This window comes from Oncorhynchus keta, chromosome 3 (assembly GCF_023373465.1).
Source record: "Oncorhynchus keta strain PuntledgeMale-10-30-2019 chromosome 3, Oket_V2, whole genome shotgun sequence".
NCBI lineage: Eukaryota > Metazoa > Chordata > Actinopteri > Salmoniformes > Salmonidae > Oncorhynchus > Oncorhynchus keta.
The window spans coordinates 15095039-15113699 of NC_068423.1; the positions used below are offsets into that span (position 1 = coordinate 15095039).

Consider the following 18661-nt stretch of genomic DNA (forward strand, 5'->3'; position numbering starts at 1 on the left):
ATCAAAAGTAACAATAACATAACAATACCAAGGCCATGTACTGGGGTACAGGATAGTTGAGATGTTTGTACATGAAGGTAGGGGTAAAGTGACTGCATAGAGAGTAGCAGAAGTGTAAAATCAAGGGGGGTCAATGTAAATAGTCTGAGTGGCCATTTGATTAATTGTTCAGCAGTCTTATGCCTTGGGGGTAGAAGCTGTTAAGGATCCTTTTGGACCTAAACTTGGCACTCCGGTACCACTTGTTATGCGATAGCAGAGAGAACAGTCTATGACTTGGGTGACTGGAGTCTTTGACCATTTTTGGGGCCTTCTGATGCCGAGCATTTGCCATACCAGGCGGTGATGCAACCGGTCAGAATGCTCTCTATGGTGCAGCTGTAGAACGTTTTGAGGATCTGGGGACCCATGTCAAATCTTTTCAATCTTCTGAGGGGGAAAAGGTGTTGTCATGCCCTCTTCACACCTGTCTTGGTGTGGTTGGATCATAATAGTTTGTTGGTAATGTGGACACCAAGAAACTTAACTCTCGACCCGCTCCACTACATACAGCCCCTTCAACGTGAATGGGGGCATGTTCGAGCCTCCCCAAAACCAACAGGTTTGTTGTCCTGGCACCACACTGCCAGGTCTCTGACCTCCTCCCGATAAGCTGTTTCATCGTTGTCGATGATCAGGCCTACCACTGTGTCGTCAGCAAACTTAATGATTGTGTTGGAGTTGTGCTTGGCCACGCAGTCGTGGGTGAACAGGGAGTACAGGAGGGGACTAAGCATGCACCCCTCTGCGTCAAGCACGAGGGGTGCATGTGTCCTCCTCTGCGTCAAGCACGAGGGGTGCATGTGTCCCCCTCTGCGTCACAATTGGATTCGATGAACTATTAACATCCGTTGCTGTATCAAAAGGAGTGATGACCTAATGATTAGCATTTTGGAAAACATTACATCCTAAATGACTTTTCATCATTGCTATACAAACAAGGCTGATTTCAGCGACAATTTTGCTGTTTGAACACGTTTTGTGTAGCTAATGAAAACATTACTTCGAACTACATTTGCATACCTTTTTAACATTGCAACATGAAATCCCTGTCTTAAACGTTGCTACGTTTCAGATATGGCAAAGAAAACGTGTAATCTGCACGACACATGAAAGTTACTTACCGTAGCTGTCTTTGTGGTCTGTATCTACACTGAAATAATATCATTTCACTACTCCTCTATTATGATAATTATTTTTGTCTCGCATGGCTCATTAGTACACCCTTGTAGTTGAATAAATTGTAGTTCCTAGGATACAACAATGAATAATGTGGAACGAATAAATACCATCAAAGGATACCTTACAACTTACAATAATCAACAGCTTGTGAAACAGCTGTGAAAAACAACCTGGCAATATCTAAGATTTTAATACGCAAACTGTGATCGTTTTTGGTACAGTTGTGTCATGAATTTATTTTCACAATTTTTTTTGTACAATCACATGTCAATCAGACTAAAATACTGAATTCTGGTGTGTGGAATATAGAGGTGGCGGTTGCTGTGTGGGTGGGCGGTTCTGTCTGTCACTTGTTCTCAACAGGCAGCCAGCCTTGGAAGGGGGACTTGAAGAAGGAGACTGCAAAGTCCAGGCACTGCAGCTCTCTTTGTTCTGAGTGTTTGCAGTGCTTTTTACTTAATCTGTGTATCTCACATAGAGAAAAACAACTTTCTTAGCAGATAATGACCACATGATAACAGTAGCTGTAGATTATGTGATGAAAAGTTGGAGGCTGGTTGGTAATAGAGGACATTGGGTGGATCCATATCTGGGTGTTGGGCAGAACCCCTAGCTCCTGGAGAACAGAAGCAGAGTTAAAAGGAACAGGGTAGGAGACAGAGACGTAAACAACCAAACACAGGTTACACTTAATGTGAGAATGTTATGGATTAGTGCAGTGTTATAAATGGGAGATATGTACTTTAACACTTTTGGAAGGTATAGCCTAACTCAAGCTGGTCCCCCTCCGACTCAGAGCACAGAGAATTAGACTGATCCAAACTCACTGGTTCTGGTGGATGGGATACCTCCTGGGGGGCTCAGACAGTCAATGGTCCTAAAGTAATTTGGAGAGGTACATTTAAAGAGGTAAAAAAATGTATAAGCTCAGCATAACTATCATTTCTTGCCTTCTCAAATGTCAACCAAACCTAACGCACTTTGTCTATTGGGCTTCACTGAAGTGTAGGGCTTCAGGGCATTCAGTGGTCGACCGTCCCAACTGCTCAAACTGTAGAAGATTGTTGGCTTCCACCGAGGTAACATTGGGAAGACAAAGATAAAAAATATGTGTTAGGGAAACTTAAACTAGCTTCAGGTTATTTTGTGTGCAAATGCAAATAGTTATCTGATATTTTTTTTATATTCACTTTAACAGATGGTGAGCCCAGCTAGGAGCGAAAGAGGAGTGAGGTTTACCAGGTCTCGCCTTCCTTTCGTCCCTCTTCCAAACCAAGTAATTCGCCCGAATGTCATAGCAGTTGGTTCCCTTCTTGATTCTGCTCAATCCTCAATTGGATTAAGGTCTAGGCTTTGACTAGGCCATTCGAAGACATTTGAAATGTATCCCCTTAAGCCACTCAAGTGTTACTTTAGCAGTATGCTTACGGTCATTGTCCTGCTGGAAGGTGAACCTTCGTCCCAGTCTCAAATATCTGGAAGACTGAAACAGGTTTCCCTCAAGAATTTCCCTATATTTCACGCCATCCATTATTCCTTCAATTCTGACCAGTTTCTCAGTCCCTGCCGATGAAAAACATCCGCACAGATGATGCAGTCTCTATTGGACTCCACACTGCCCTTTCCCACCTGGACAAAAGGAACACCTATGTGAGAATGCTACAGCTGACGTTCAACGTTCAACACCATAGTGCCCTCAAAGCTCATCAATAAGCTAAGGAACCTGGGACTAAACACCTCCCTCTGCAACTGGATCCTGGACTTCGTGACGGGCCACCCCCAGGTGGTAAGGGTAGGTAACAACACATCCACCACGCTGTTCCTCAACACAGGGGCCTCTCAGGGGTGAGTGCTCAGCCCCCTCCTGTACTCCCTGTTCATTCATGACTGCATGGCCAGGCACAACTCCAACACCATCATTAAATTTGCAGATGACACAACAGTTGTAGGCCTGATCACCGACAACATTGAGACAGCCTATAGGGAGGAGGTCAGAGACCTGGCCATGTGGTGCCAGGACAACAACCTCTCCCACAAGACAAAGGATATGATTGTTGACTACAGGCAAAAGAGGAGCGAGCACGCTCCCATTCTCATCGGTGGAGCAGGTTGAGAGCTTCAAGTTCCTTGGTGTCCACATCACCAACAAACTAACATGGTCCAAGCACACCATGACAGTCATAAAGTGGGCACGACAAAACCTATTCCTCCTCTGGAGACTGAAAAGATTTGTCATGGGTCCTCAGATCTTCAAAAGGTTCTATAGCTGTACCATCGAGAGAATCCTGACTGGGTGCATCACTGTCTGGTATGGTAACTGCTGAGCGTTCCGACCGCAAGGCACTACAGAGGGTAGTGCGAACGGCCCAGTACATCACTAGGGCCAAGCTTCCTGCCATCCAGGACCTCTATACCAGGCAGTGTCAGAGCAAGGCACAAAAATTTGACTAAGACTCCAGCCACCCTAGTCATAGACTGTTCTCTCTGCTACCGCATGGCAAGCGGTACCGGAGCACCAAGTCTAGGTCCAAGAGGCTTCTAAATGGCTTCTACCCCCAAGCCATAAGACTCCTGAACATCTAGTCAAATGGCTACCCAGACTATTCGCATTGCCCCCCTCCCCTCTCCACACCACTGCCACTCTCTGTTGTAATCTATGCATAGTCACTTTAATTAAGTCTACCTACATGTACATACTACCTCAACTAACCGGTGCCCCCGCACATTGACTCTGTATTGGCAACCCCCTGTATATATATTGTTTTTCACATTTTTACTGCTGCTCTTTAGTTACCTGTTACTTTTATCTCTTATTCTTATCCATATTTTCTGAAACTGCACTGTTGGTTAGGGGCTCATAAGTAAGCATTTCACTGTAAGGTCGTTGTATTCGGCGCATGTGACTAAAAAAATTTGATTTGATGCTGCCACCACCATGCTTCACTGTGGGGATGGCATTCTCGGGGTAATGCGAGGTGTTGGGTTTGCGCCAGACATAGCATTTTCCTTCAAAAAGATACATTTTAGTCTCATCTGACCAGAGTACCTTCTTCCGTATGTTTGGGGAGTCTCCCACATGCATTTTGGTGAACACCAAAGTGTTTGCTTATTTTTTTCTTTAAGTAATGGCTTTTTTCTGGACACTCTTCTGTAAAGCCCAGCTCTGTGGAGTGTACGGCTTAAAGTGGTCCTATGGACAGATACTCCAATCTCCACTGTGGAGCTTTGCATCTCCTTCAGGGTTATCTTTGGTCTCTTTGTTGCCTCTCTGATTAATGTCCCCCTTGCCTGGTCCATGAGATTTGGTATACTTTCCATTTTTTTATAATGGATTTAATGGTGCTCCGTGGGATGTTCAAAGTTTCAGATATTTTTTTTAGAACTCAACCCTGATCTGTACTTCTCCACAACTTTGTCCCTCACCTGTTTGGAGAGCTCCTTGGTCTTCATGGTGCCACTTGCTTAGTGGTGTTGCAGACTCCGGGGACATTCAGAACAGGTGTGTATATATACTGAGATCATGTGCCACTTAGATTGCGCACAGGTGGACTTTATTTAACTAATTATGTGAATTCTGAAGGTAATTGGTTGCACCAGATCTTATTTAGGGACTTCATAGCAAAGGGTTGAATACATAAGCACCACCATTTTTCTGTTTTATTATTATTATTATTATTATTATTTGAAACAAGTAATTTTTTTTCATTTCACTTCAACAATTTGGACTATTTTGTGAATGTCCATTACATGAAGTCCAAATAAAAATCATTTTAAATTACAGGTTGTAATGCAACGAAATAGGAAAAACACCAAGGGGGATGAATACTTTTGCAAAGCACTGTATACAATTGCATTGTTTACCTCAGTCGACAGCTGCGGCTCCCGTCCGTACTCGGTGGAGGCCTGGATGCTGCTATTGTGTGCAAAGAGAATTACCTTCAGGTTGTTCTCCCACCCTTCCTGGTACCAATCAAGGGACTTGCCCATGGCAGTCTTGAGGGTCTGGTTGGTCCGTTCACCAAACCTGGAGGAGGGGGCAGGAAAGCGATATCTATTTAGAATGTAAGATATTGAAATATGTCTGATTATGTTCCATGGAAAACAAAAAACAATTGTAAAAAATAAAAAAATAAAACAAACCATTGGTGACAGAATATGACCTATAACATTTATGACCTCGGTAACTCAAGATGACCTCCGGAGAACCGTGGGGGTTGAAGATGTCTACCATCGCCTTGGAGGTGGCCTCGCCAGTCTCGTCCTTGATGGGTATCATACAAAAATAAAATATATTTAGGTTCCAAGCACCCTTTTTAGTGGGTTATGGAGGGAATTTAGAGTTATGCACATATTCTTCCTTTACAGACCTTAATGTGTATTGCCTCCACCCACTTGGTAAAGGGATCGGTTGCCGTCAGACACCAGCTGTTGCCATTCCTGGATTTCGTAAAGGGTCCGATGAGGTCCACCCCTAACAGTTAGTGTTAGAGAGAATATTACTTTATTATTACCGTATCTGTGTCGTACAGTAAACAGATTTTCATGTTTGTAAGGCTACTGACACACACACACATTCTATAATACTGAACTCTGCTGTGGTCAAATAAAGCAACCATTACAAAACAACTTATCAAGGCAAAATTTTATTTGAGACACTTACCGATCATGTGCCATGGTGAAACAACTTTGATGGACTTCAACTCTGGCGCAATAGTCTTTGCCCTCAAACTTCAGGCAGGCTAGACAGGGTACTGACCTTTAATCTCTTGAAGCTAGGGGGCACTATTTTAATGTTTGGAAAAATAACGTTCCCAAAGTAAACGGCCTATTTCTCAGGACCAGATGCTAGAATATGCATATAATTGACAGATTAGGATAGAAAACACTCTAAAGTTTCCAAAACTGTCAAAATATTGTCTGTGGGTATAACAGAACTGATATTGCAGGCAAAAGCCTGAGGAAAATCCAATCAGGAAGAGCCTCTTATTTTGAAACCTCTGTGTTCCTATGCGTTCCTGTGCCATTTAAAGGGATATCAACCATATTCCTTTTTCTGTGGCTTCCCTAAGGTGTCAACAGTCTTTAGACATAGTTTCAGGCTTTTATTTTGAAAAATGAGCGTGAAGGAGCACATTGCGTAAGTGGAGAGGTGGGGGCTCTCAGAGTGAGTTGGTGCACAATTAAGTGAAGTGGCCATTGTTCCTCCCGCTGTTATGGAAAAAGCTACACACTCGGTTGATATATTATTGAATATATATTTTAAAAACTACCTGAGGAATGATTATAAAAAACGTTTGACAGGTTTCTGTGGACATTATGAAGACTATTTTGAATTTCCGTCTGCGTTGTCGTGAGCGCTCTTTCTTGTGGATTTCTGAACATAACGCGACAAACAAACGTCGGTATTTTGGGTATAAAAATAATATTTATGGAACAAAAGGAACATTTGCTGTGTAACTGGGGGTCTCGTAAGTGAAAATATCCGAAGATCATCAAAGGTAAACGGTTAATTTGATTGCTTTTCTGATTTTCGTGACCAAGCTTCCTAATGCTAAGTGTACATAATGCTATGCTAGGCTATCGATAAACTTACACACTTGGATTGCTTACGCTGTAAAGCATAATTTCTAAATCTGAGACGACAGGGTGATTAACAAAAGGCTAAGCTGTGTTTCAAAATATTGCACTTGTGATTTCATGAATATGAATATTTTCTAGTAATATTATTTGACTGTTGCGCTATGCTATTCAGCGGTTGCAGACAAAAATGATCCCGCCACAGGGATTGGTAGCGTCAAGAAGTTAAGCAAAAAGTGACAAATTGAAACATTGTGTGCTCTCTGATATGACATTCACTGAAACCATAATCATTTCAGATATAATAGAATGTTATTGATAAACAAAAGGTTATTTCACTTGCCCAGCTGTCCACCTCCTTGACAATTCCCATCAGAAGGAGCGTAGGTTGATTTTGGCAATCATGCGCTTCTCTCCGAAATGGCCAGCATGCATCTCGATCAGCATGGCCTCCTTCTCCTCCTAAGTAAAAACCACCCTCCTGTGTGACTGGCCATCCTTCCCCCATAGGTAGAAATGATTGCCTAACAAGTTGCAAGACCGCTTTACGGTCAGATGCCGAGCAGCATCGTCACTGCCTGGTATGGCAACTACTCGGCATCTGACCATAAGGCATTACAGAGAGTAGGGCGTACGGCCCAGTACATCACTGGGGACAAGATTCCTGACATCCAGGGCCTATATACCAGGCGGTGTCAGAAGAAGGCCCCAAAAATTGTCAGACTCCAGTCACCCAAGTCATAGACTGTTCTCTCTGCTACCGCACGGCAAGCGGTATCAGTCTGGGACCTGGGACTGCTGAACAATTAATCAAATGGCTACCTGGACTATTTACATTAACCCCCCGGCGCTGCTACTCGCTGTTTATTATCTATGCATAGTCACTTTACAAATTACTTTGACTAACCTGTACCCCCACACGTTGACTCTGTACCGGTACCCCTATATATAGCTTCGTTATTGTTATGCCATTTTCTTGTTACTTTTTGATTGTATTTTTATTTAGTCATATTTTCTTATCTCCATTTCTGATGAAGGGCCTGTAGTAAGCATTTCCCGGTAAGGTCCACACCTTGTTATATTTGGCGTATGTGACAAATAAAATTTGATTTGAAGAGTTGTTGAAAGTCTCAAGTACATTTGCATTGCAGTCTTTCTCTCTGTTTCTCTCTCTCCACCTCTCTCTCTCTGTCTTCCTCTCTCTCCACATCTCTGTCTGTCTTCCTCTCTCTCCCTCCCTCACTCACTTTCATCCTTTCTCACCCCCCCTCTCTGTGTCTGTCTAGCGAAGACACCTAGTTAAGGGTATTTGGAATTACCATAAATGCTTACACCTATCCATTTGATTGATCAGGTGGCTGGAATGGAGTCAATTGAATGGTATCAACCACATGGAAACCATGTGTTTGATACCATTTCATTTACTCCAGTCCAGACATTATGAACCATCCTCCCCTCAGCAGCCTCCACTGAACTATATGTATATAGCTAGCAACTCGCTAGATGGAATAGATGGAAAATGGTTTTACATAGCTAAATCAGTCCTGTTATCTAATAGAAGTTAAGTGCTTAAAGTTACCCTGAATTGTGAATTTCTCTGAAATTTGCCCCTCTGGTCGAGATCAGTGGTGTCTTGGAAAGATAAAAGAAAATATCCTCGAGGGATGCCATTAAAGTGCAAGTTACATACAAACAGAAAGTTACAATAACAGTTAACGTGAACTCACCCCATTCCGTACAAATGTGCGCAACCGCAACATTCAAACTAAGCTACAAAGGAAAGTAATGGGACTGTAGCTACTGTGTTGACTTCAAAATCGGGGGTGTGAACTACGTTTCTATTCAAGCGTTGATCTATAGTATTGTTGAGAAAACGGACCCTCCGTTACATCGTGACTGGTCATGTCGTAAAGTACAGCACGCATAAAGCAACTATTTCTGTCTCCATCAGGTGTAGCACTTCTCTCATCCTTTAAAAGCAAGAAATGGACAGTGACGGGGGTAAGGGTGGATACCCAGTCATTTTTTGCGTCATCATTCTCAAAGCCACTGTTAACTTCTAAGACCACTTTAGCACCACCCTAAAAACCCGATGCAAATTCGACACAAACCTTCAAATATGTATGTAATGACACATTATATAAACTCTTGTGTTTTTATAAACTCTAGTGTTTTATTTACATTTTAGAGGCGATAAGGTGATAAGTTGGACAGATCGAGTGAAAAAAAGCAATTTTCCCACACAACATCTCTCCTTCTCACTATCACGCATTAGTTTCGATTCCCCACCCACCATTTAAAAAAAAAACCTGATGGGGCTTATTGCCTTCTTGAATCATGCAGAAACGGGCTGCGTGGGGGTCATGTAATTGATTCTGTTGGAAAGGGGAGAAATTGTGCTTTACAATGGTATTGACATTACATTTGATCTGGAAGTATTACGTTTTTGGGGTGCTAAAATAAGGGCTATTGTACGGATCAAGGCGATGTACAAAAGTGAGTGAGTTTACGTTAGAGTAGCTAGCTAGCTAATGTTAGCTAAATAAAACTGTCTAAAACTTGCTAGCTCCTGTAGCTGGCTAGGTGACTACGCACGCTGAGGTAAATAAGTACAGTACCTAGCAATATTTACTTATATAGACAAATATATATGCTAAAGAAAGAGTGTTCTCTTTCCAGTCTTTTCGGTCCTCTAAAGCAGCAGGTAGTCAGCAGGTTGTCACCGTCAAAAACACCATCCTTGAAGAGCAATTCTGAGGTAATAATTTTTTGTGGACTAAGCAAACGTTTAAATGGTGAACTAGAACTGCCCGTATTCTCCTTCCTTCGCGACCACTACTAGGTAAAATAGAGCCAAGCAACCAGCATAGCAACGGATGCTTTGGTTCATTACGTAATCCAGTCAAAATTGTTGCATGTTCTTGCAACAACCCAAGCAACAGCTATAACTCATCAAATCCAAGTGTGACGTGTGGGGGGAGGAGGCACTTTTTGGCAGGGGGACACTATTTGGCATGATTGGCCACTGTGTTGAGCATCAACGTGTTGCTACCTACCTTTACCACCTGGGGTCGGCCCATCAGGTAGTCCAGGATCCAGTTGCAGAGGGAGGTGGTTAGTCCCAGGGTCCTTAGCTTAGTGATGAGCTTTGAGGGCACTATGGTGTTGAACGCTGAGCTGTAGTCAATGAACAGCATTCTCACAAAGGTGTTCTCTTTGTCCAAGTGGACAAAAGGATCTGTGGATCTGTTGGGGCGGTATGTGAATTGCAGTGGTTCAAGGGTTCCCGGGATAATGGTGTTGATGTGAGTCATGACCAGCCTTTCAAAGCACTTTGTTGTTACCGACTTGAGTGCTACAGACGATAGTCATTTAGGCAGGTTGCCTTTGCTTTCTTGGGCACAGGGACTATGGTGATCTGCTTGAAACATGTAGGTATTAGACACTCGGTCAGGGAGAGGTTGGAAATAGCAGTGAAGACACTTGCTAGTCTGTGCATGCTCTGAGTACACATCCTGGTAATCCATCTGGCCCTGGGGCCTTGTGAATGTTGACCTGTTTAAAGGTCTTGCTCACATCGGCTACGGAGAGCATGATCACACAGTCGTCCGGAACAGCTGGTGCTCTCATGCATGCTTCAGTGTTGCTTGCCTCGACGTGAGCATAAAAGGCATTTTGCTTGTCTGGTAGGCTTGCATCACTGGGAAGGTCGCGGCTGGGGTTCCCTTTGTAGTCTCTAATGGTTTGCAAGCCCTGCCACATCCGACGAGCGTCAGAGCCGGTGTAGTAGGATTCAATCTTAGTCCTTTTTCCCCCTCTGTTTGTACATGTTACATGCTGGTAGAAATGAGGTAAAACAGATTTAAGTTTGCCTGCATTAAAGTTCCGGCCACCAGAAGTGCTGCTTCTGGATGAGCATTTTCTTGTTTGCTTATAGCCTAATCCAGCTCGTTGAGTGCGGCCTTAGTGCTAGCATCGGTTTGTGGTGGTAAATAGATGACAACGAATAATATAGATGAAACCTCTCTTGGCAGATAGTGTGGTCTACAGTTTATCATGAGGTACTCTACCTCAGGCAAGCAATAATGCGAGACCTCCTTAATATTATACACCACGCACCAGCTGTTATTGACAAATAGACACACACCCCCACCCCTCGTCTTACCAGACGTAGCTGTCCTGCCGATGCACGGAAAACCCAGCCAACTAAATATTATACGTGTCGTTCTTCAGCCACGACTCTGTGAAACATAAGATATTACAGTTTTTAATATTCCTTTGGTAGGATAGTGTCGTGGAAATTTCCTTAATTACCAAGTGATGAGAGAGCAAATCACACGAGTCAGAGTTATGCTTAATCTTCACCTTTAATAATAATTAAGCTTTTGCAATAGCATTTTGACTTTCAACAGTTCAGTATCTCTAATGAAAAGTTGAGAGTCCTCTACACAATGGCAAATGGGATCCTTTATAGCAAAGATCCACCCCCTCCTAGACGACATGACAAAACACAGGTCTTAGGAACTTACACAGAGAGAAAAAACCTTACTTCAGAGAGAATATCCCCTAGTCAGACAGAGTGGGCTATAAATTATCGTTCAGTTTGGTCTCCTAAACAAAGCTCTTATCTCGTCCTTGGTACAAAATGGTACCAAGACATTACCCCCACCCTATGATATAAATCAAATTGTCATTTAGATAGAACCAATTCTAAATACAACCAATCAGAGGACAAACTCACGGAGAGGAGAGTGACCCTATAGGTCAACAAAGAGGGAGCATAGAATGATTCCACACACTGCCACCCTCTTTTCCCCCCATGGGAAAAGTAGGGAGTCACTGCCACACCGAAAAGATATGTTTACACATGATGACCCCTTGACCTCTCCCCTCTCTGTGGCCCATGCAACTTAGTCCTGACATAGAACAGATAACTGCCCATGGCCACCACTATAGTACAACAAAATACATTCTTATGAGAAATAACTCATAAGCATATCATGAAAATAACACATCTTATCTATGTTACTCAACTAATTCTGATAATTCCACAACAATAGTCTCAAACGGAGATCATCCAGTTTATTTTCCAGTGATTGCACGTGGGCCAATAGAACGGATTGGAGAGGTGGGTTACCCACTCGCCGACGAATTCTCACAAGGCACCCTGATCTCCGCCCCCTGTATTTCTGTCTTTTCTTCATGCAAATTACGCAGATTTTGGCCTGGTCTCAGAGAAGCAGTATATCCTTCGCATCGGACTCATTAAAGAACAAATCTTTGTCCAGTTCGAGGTGAGTAATCACTGTTCTGATATCCAGAAGCACTTTTCCGTAATAAGAGAAGGAAGCAGCAACGTTATGTCCAAAATAAGTTACAAACAATGCAAAAAAACACAAAATATCATAGTTGGTTAGGAGCACGTAAAACGGCAGCCGGTGCCATTACATTTTTCTATCGTCAATTTCTCAAGCCAAAACATCTTGATGGCCTTCACCAGTTCATCTTTGCTTGTAGGCTTGGCAGAGTTACGAATGTATGTTTTCAGTTGATGCCAAACAAGTTTGTTTGGGTTTAAATCAGGCGACCTATTTATTTATTGAAATGTTTTTTTTCTCCTTTGTTTAACCAGGTAGGCTAGTCGAGAACAAGTTCTCATTTACAACTGCGACCTGGCCAAGATTAAGCAAAGCAGTTTGACACATACAACAACACAGAGTTACACATGGAATAAACAAACATACAGTCAATAATACAGTAGAAAAATTCTATATACAGAGTGTGCAAATAAGGTAAGATAAGGGAGGTAAGGCAATAAATAGGCTATGGTGGCAAAGTCATTACAATATACCAATTAAACACTGGAGTGATTGATTTGCAGAAGATGAATATGCAAGTAGAGATACTGGGGTGCAAAGGAGCAAGATAAATAAATAAATACAGTATGGGGATGAGGTAGTTGGATGGGCTATTTATTTACAGATGAGCTATGTACAGGTGCAGTGATCTGTGCACTGCTCTGACAGCTGGTGCTTAAAGCTGGTGAGGGAGATATGAGTCTCCAACTTCAGTGATTTTTGCAGTTCGTTCCAGTCATTGGCAGCAGAGAACTGGAAGGAAAGGCGGCCAAAGGAGGAATTGGCTTTGGGGGTGACTAGTGAAATATACCTGCTGGAGTGCATGCTATGAGTGGGTGCTGCTATGGTGATCAGTGAGCTGAGATAAGGCGGGCTTTTACCCAGCAGAGACTTGTAGATGACCTGGAGCCAGTGGGTTTGGCGACGAGTATGAAGCGAGGGCCAGCCAACGAGAGCGTACAGGTTGCAGTGGTGGGTAGTATATGGGGCTTTGGTGATAAAACGGATGGCACTGTGATAGACTGCATCCAATTTGTTGATTAGAGTTTTGGAGGCTATTTTGTAAATGACATCGCCAAGTCAAGGATCGGTAGGATAGTCAGTATTACGAGGGTATGTTTGGCAGCATGAGTGAAGGATGCAAATAAATTCAGAAAAAATCCTACAATGTGATTTTCTGGATTTTTTTTCTCATTTTGTCTGTCATAGTTGAAGTGTACCTATGATGAAAATTACAGGCCTCTCTCATCTTTTTAAGTGGGAGAACTTTGGTGGCTAACTAAATACTTTTTTGCCCCACTGTAGGTCTGTAGCAGTTTGGGTCTAGAGTGTTTCCCCCTTTTTGAAGAGGGGGATGACCACGGCAGCTTTCCAATCTTTGGGAATCTCAGACGATACGAAAGAGAAATTGAACAGGCTAGTAATAGGGGTTGCAACATTTTCGGCAGATACTTTTAGGAAGAGAGGGTCCAGATTGTCTAGCCCAGCTGATTTGTAGGGCCCATATTTTGCAGTTCTTTGGGTGAAGGAGAAATGGGGAGGCTTGGGTGAGTTGCTGTGGGGGTTGCAGGACTGTTGACCGGGGTAGCCAGGTGGAAAGCATGGCCAGCCATAGAAAAAGGCTTATTGAACTTCTCAATTATTGTGGATTTATTGATGGTGACAGTGTTTCCTAGCTTCAGTGCAGTGGGCAGCTGGGAGGACAGTGTCCCAGAACGTTTTGGAGTTTGTGCTACAGGATGCAAATTTCTGTTTGAAAAAGCTAGCCTTAGCTTTCCTAACTGCCTGTGTATATTAGTTCCTAACCTCCCTGTAAAGTTGCATATCATGGGGGCTATTCCATGCTAATGCAGTACGCCACATATGTTTTTGTGCTGGTCAAGGGCAGTCAGGTCTGGAGTGAACCAAGGACTATGTCTGTTCCTGGTTCAACATTTTTTGAACGGAGCATGCTTATTTAAGATGGTGAGGAAAGCACTTTTTAAAGAATAACCAGGCATCCTCTACTGACGGAATGAGGTCAATATCCTTCCAGGATACCTGGGCCAGGTCGATTAGAAAGGCCTGCTCGCTGAAGTGATTTCGGGAGCGTTTGACAGTGATGAGGGGTGGTCGTTTGACCGCGGACCCATTACGGACGCAGGCAATGAGGCAGTGATCGCAGAGATCCTGGGTGAAGACAGGGGAGGTTCATGCAATCAGACGAGGAGATCTGTCTAGGACAGAAGAAATTGCATGTGCCCAACAAAAAACCACACAACTAATGACAAAGGTTTGGAAATGTACATAAGGTTAGAAGATCTAAAACAACTAAGGCTAGATGAGGCCAGGTTGGTCCCATATCCATTGGCCTATAACTGTGATCGACACATGAGAAAAATGTATTTATTTATTTGATTTATTTTCGCCAGTGACCGGCTATTTCATTTAAACATCCTGCACTCCAAATTGAAAAATAAGACAAAATTAAATTAACAAAAGATTAAGTGGTCAAGAAGTTGCATGATGTAATTTGGGGTTCCATCACTCTCCAAAATGTATAAAAGCGTGGTATCGCCGATTTGCCTTCTGCATCAACTTGTTTGACTCAGTGCTACAAAAGGACGAAAGGGCCATTGATGAGAAGGCAGCCCCGGGTCCGAGGAAGCCCTGCTGATACCATAAACAAGATGGTGTTTGGGCTGGAGGAGGAGAAGTACACAGGATTTGAGCTCTGAGTCCACTGCCGCCTGCAAGGGACCCAGCGCATCTTCAGAGCTTGCCGGACTCCAGAGATCCAGCAGATAATTAAGAACCTGCTGGACTCCCGCGCAGCCACTGCCTCCACTGGCAACCGTGGCACCTGCGCAGCCTCCCATAGTCCACAATGAAGGTTACCCCAGAGACCTTCCTGAAGATTGAGAATCCCGGCGCATGTGCTGGCTTCGTTCCGATGTAGGTACTGTCCAGATGACATACACCTGGGAGACTGTTGTCCAGCCCACCTATTTTTGTGGCTGCCCCAGAGTCCCTGCTATTCTGCTCAGCCCGTGTACTACTCCAACACCTGGATGAGCTACCCCCAGTATAAATATATGAACTGAAGAGGAGAGAGGACCCTCAGACATTTTTTCTTCAAGACAGAAACATCCTACTTTCTTTTATTTAATTACATTATTTTATCTCTATTACATTAGGAAATTGTTTTATTCATCAAGGCATTAACATGGTCTTACCTCTTACAAAATCCCTTTTTCATTTATGTTCTTGGTAGTTATGGCATTATCTGAATAATAAAGCAAACAATTCTACCCAGAATCATAGTGCCAAATGGTTAGGGTAAATCATGACATTTTAGTACCAAAGCGCATTTGTCTAATGATTGAAATGTATGTTTGGTTACATTTCACTATGTACTGAACCTACCTTAACGACTCTATTGTCAACTACTGAGCCACAGCTGTGTCAACAAGGATATGGGAGACGATTGTGTGCCACTCCTGACACAGCACTCAAACAGTCACACTGTGACAAGAACAAACACTGACTTTGTAACACACAGGGCACCACACCACAGTACATAAGGGATTCTGAGCCTGGTATAGTAAAGTCTGTATAACTCATCAATCATGTTATATAATCAGAATACTGTAATACAGATGTAGGATCTTAATTTGATCACTCTTTTGTTGCTGTGAATTTTCCTGCTGAGCAGGAAATGCAGATTGGTTGTTTATTTGAGTTTTTAAAACGCTTCTAAAGTTTGTAATTTCCACTTTGAAATTTCAGACTTGATTTGCCCTGATGAAACATTTATCAAGCACCACAAACATGTACATTTATTATAATCCACATAATACATACTGTTTCTGCAGGATTATTTTCCTGATGTATCAAACTGGCTCAAATTAAGATCCTATGTCTGCTTAGTTGTATTATGCCTGCATTGTGCTCATGCTATCTGGTTGCACTTCTAAGTGTGTGAGGGGGGGGTTATGTGGAAAAGTCTCATTCCCAAAATATGCAACTTTGTGATATGTAACTTTTCAGTGAAGTTAGGAACCAATATACACAGGCAGTTAGGAAAGCTAAGGCTAGCTTTTTCAAACAGATATTTGCTGTAGCACAAACTCCAAAACGTTCTGGGACACTGTAAAGTCAATGGGGAAAAAGAGCACCTCCTCCCAGCTTCCCACTGCACTGAGGCTAGGAAACACTGTCACCACTGATAAATCCACTATAATTGAGAATTTCAATAAGCACTTTTCTATGTCTGGCCATGCTTTCCACCTGGCTACCCCTACCTCGGTCAATTGCCCGGAACCCCCCACAGAAACTCTCCCAAGCCTCCCCCATTTCTCCTTCACCGAAATCCAGATAGCTGATGTTCTGAAAGAACTGCAAAATCTGGACCCTTTCAAATCAGCGTGGCTAGACAATCTGGACCCTCTCTTCCTAAAATGATCTGCCAAAATTGTTGCAACCCCTATTACTAGCCTGTTCAACCTCTCTTTCGTATTGTCTGAGATTCCCAAAAATTGTAAAGCTGCCGTGGTCATCCCCCTCTTCAAAAGGGGAGACGAGACACTCTAGACCCAAACTGCTACAGACCTATATCTATTCTACCCTGCCTTTCTAAGGTCTTCGAAAGCCAAATTAACAGATTCCCACCATTTAGAATCCCACCGTACCTTCTCCGCTATGCAATCTGGCTTCAGAGCTGGTCAAGGGTGCACCTCAGGTCCTAAACGATATCATGACCACCTTTGATAAGAGACAATACTGTGCAGCCCTATTCATCGACCTGGCCAAGGCTTTTGACTCTGTCAATCACCACATTCTTATCCGCAGACTCAACAGCCCTGGTCTCTCAAATGACTGACTCACGTGGTTCACCAACTACTTCTCAGACAGAGTTCAGTATGTCCAATCGGAGGGCCTGTTGTCCGGACCTCTGGCAGTCTCTATGGGGGGTGCCACAAGGTTCAATTCTCGGGCCGACTCTCTTCTCTGTAGACATCAATGATGTCGCTCTTGCTGCTTGATGATGTTGAGAGTTGATGTCATACAACTCTCCTTCCGTTGCCTCCAACTGCTCTTAAATGCAAATAAAACTAAATGCATGCTCTTCAACCGATCGCTGCCCGCCCGTCCAGCATCACTACTCAGGACGGTTCTGACTTCGAATATGTGGAATATACTACTACAAATTCCTAGGTGTCTGGTTAGACTGTAAACTCTCCTTTCAGACTCACATTAAGCATCTCCAATCCAAAATTAAATCTAGAATCAGCTTCCTATTTCTCAACAAAGCATCCTTCACTCATGCTGCCAAACATACCCTCGTAAAACTAACTATCCTACCGATCCTCGACTTCGGTGATGTCATTTACAAAATAGCCTCCAACATTCTAATCAACAAATTTGATGCAGTCTATCACAGTGCCTTCTGTGTTGTCACCAATGCCCCATATACTACCCACCACTGTGACCTGTATGCTCTCATTGGCTGGCCCTCGCTTCATACTCGTCGCCAAACCCACTGGCTCCAGGTCATCTACAAGTCTTTGCTAGCTAAAGCCTCACCTTATTTCAGCTCACTGATCACCATAGCAGCACCCAGCCATAGCACGCGCTTCAGCAGGTGTATTTCACTGGGCACCCCCAATGCCAATTCCTCCTTTGGCCTCCTTTCCTTCCAGTTCTCTGCTGCCAATGACTGGAACGAACTTCAAAAAATCACTGAAGCTGGAGACTCATATCTCCCTAACTAACTTTAAGCACCAGCTGTCAGAGCAGCTCACAGATCACTGCACCTGGTCATAGCCCATCTGTAAACAGCCCATCCAGCTACCTCATCCCCATACTGTATTTATGTATGTATTTATGTAGCTCCTTTTCACTACAGTATCTCGACTTGCACATTAATCTTCTGCACATCTATCACTCCAGTGTTTAATTGCTATATTTTAATTACTTTGCCGCTATGGCCTATTTAATTTAATTCACTGTATATATACTTTTTTCTACTGTATTATTGACTGTATGTTTGTTTATTGCATGTTTCATTCTATGTTGTTGTATGTGTCGAACTGCTTTGCTTTATCTTGGTCAGGTCGCAGTTGTAAATGAGAACGTGTTCTCAGCCTACCTGGTTAAATAACGGTGAAATAAATAAATAAAATACAATTGATCTTCCCACTCTGGTCTCTCTTGGCCTTGACTTATAGTGAGTTTGCTAAGAGGGAGTAAAATCTGTGGTATACAGATATTACTGACAGATGGAGGTGTTGGTTCCGTTTTTCTGTGCTCCGTTTTATTTACTTAACAAATAAGGAACACTCAAAATGTGCACTTATAAATCATAACAATTTTAATTAAAATACAGCTCAAATCAAAATCAAATCAAATTTATTTATATAGCCCTTCGTACATCAGCTGATATCTCAAAGTGCTGTACAGAAACCCAGCCTAAAACCCCAAGCAGCAAGCAATGCAGGTGTAGAAGCATGGTGGCTTGGAAAAAC

General features: G+C 43.0%; 1 protein-coding gene across 3 annotated transcripts in view; it reads left to right on the forward strand.

Moving 5' to 3' along the window:
• LOC118367505 (ras-related protein Rab-26) overlaps nt 1-18661 on the forward strand; it is a 139243-nt gene that overhangs the window by 1778 nt on the left and 118804 nt on the right. For 2 of the 3 annotated variants that reach the window (XM_052490737.1, XM_035751048.2), the window contains exon 2: nt 2420-2497. The exons of the other annotated variant lie outside the window; for it this stretch is intronic. In XM_052490737.1, the coding sequence (XP_052346697.1) occupies nt 2420-2497 (78 nt within the window). The remainder of the gene's footprint in view (nt 1-2419; nt 2498-18661) is intronic. 3 annotated transcript variants of the gene reach the window in all.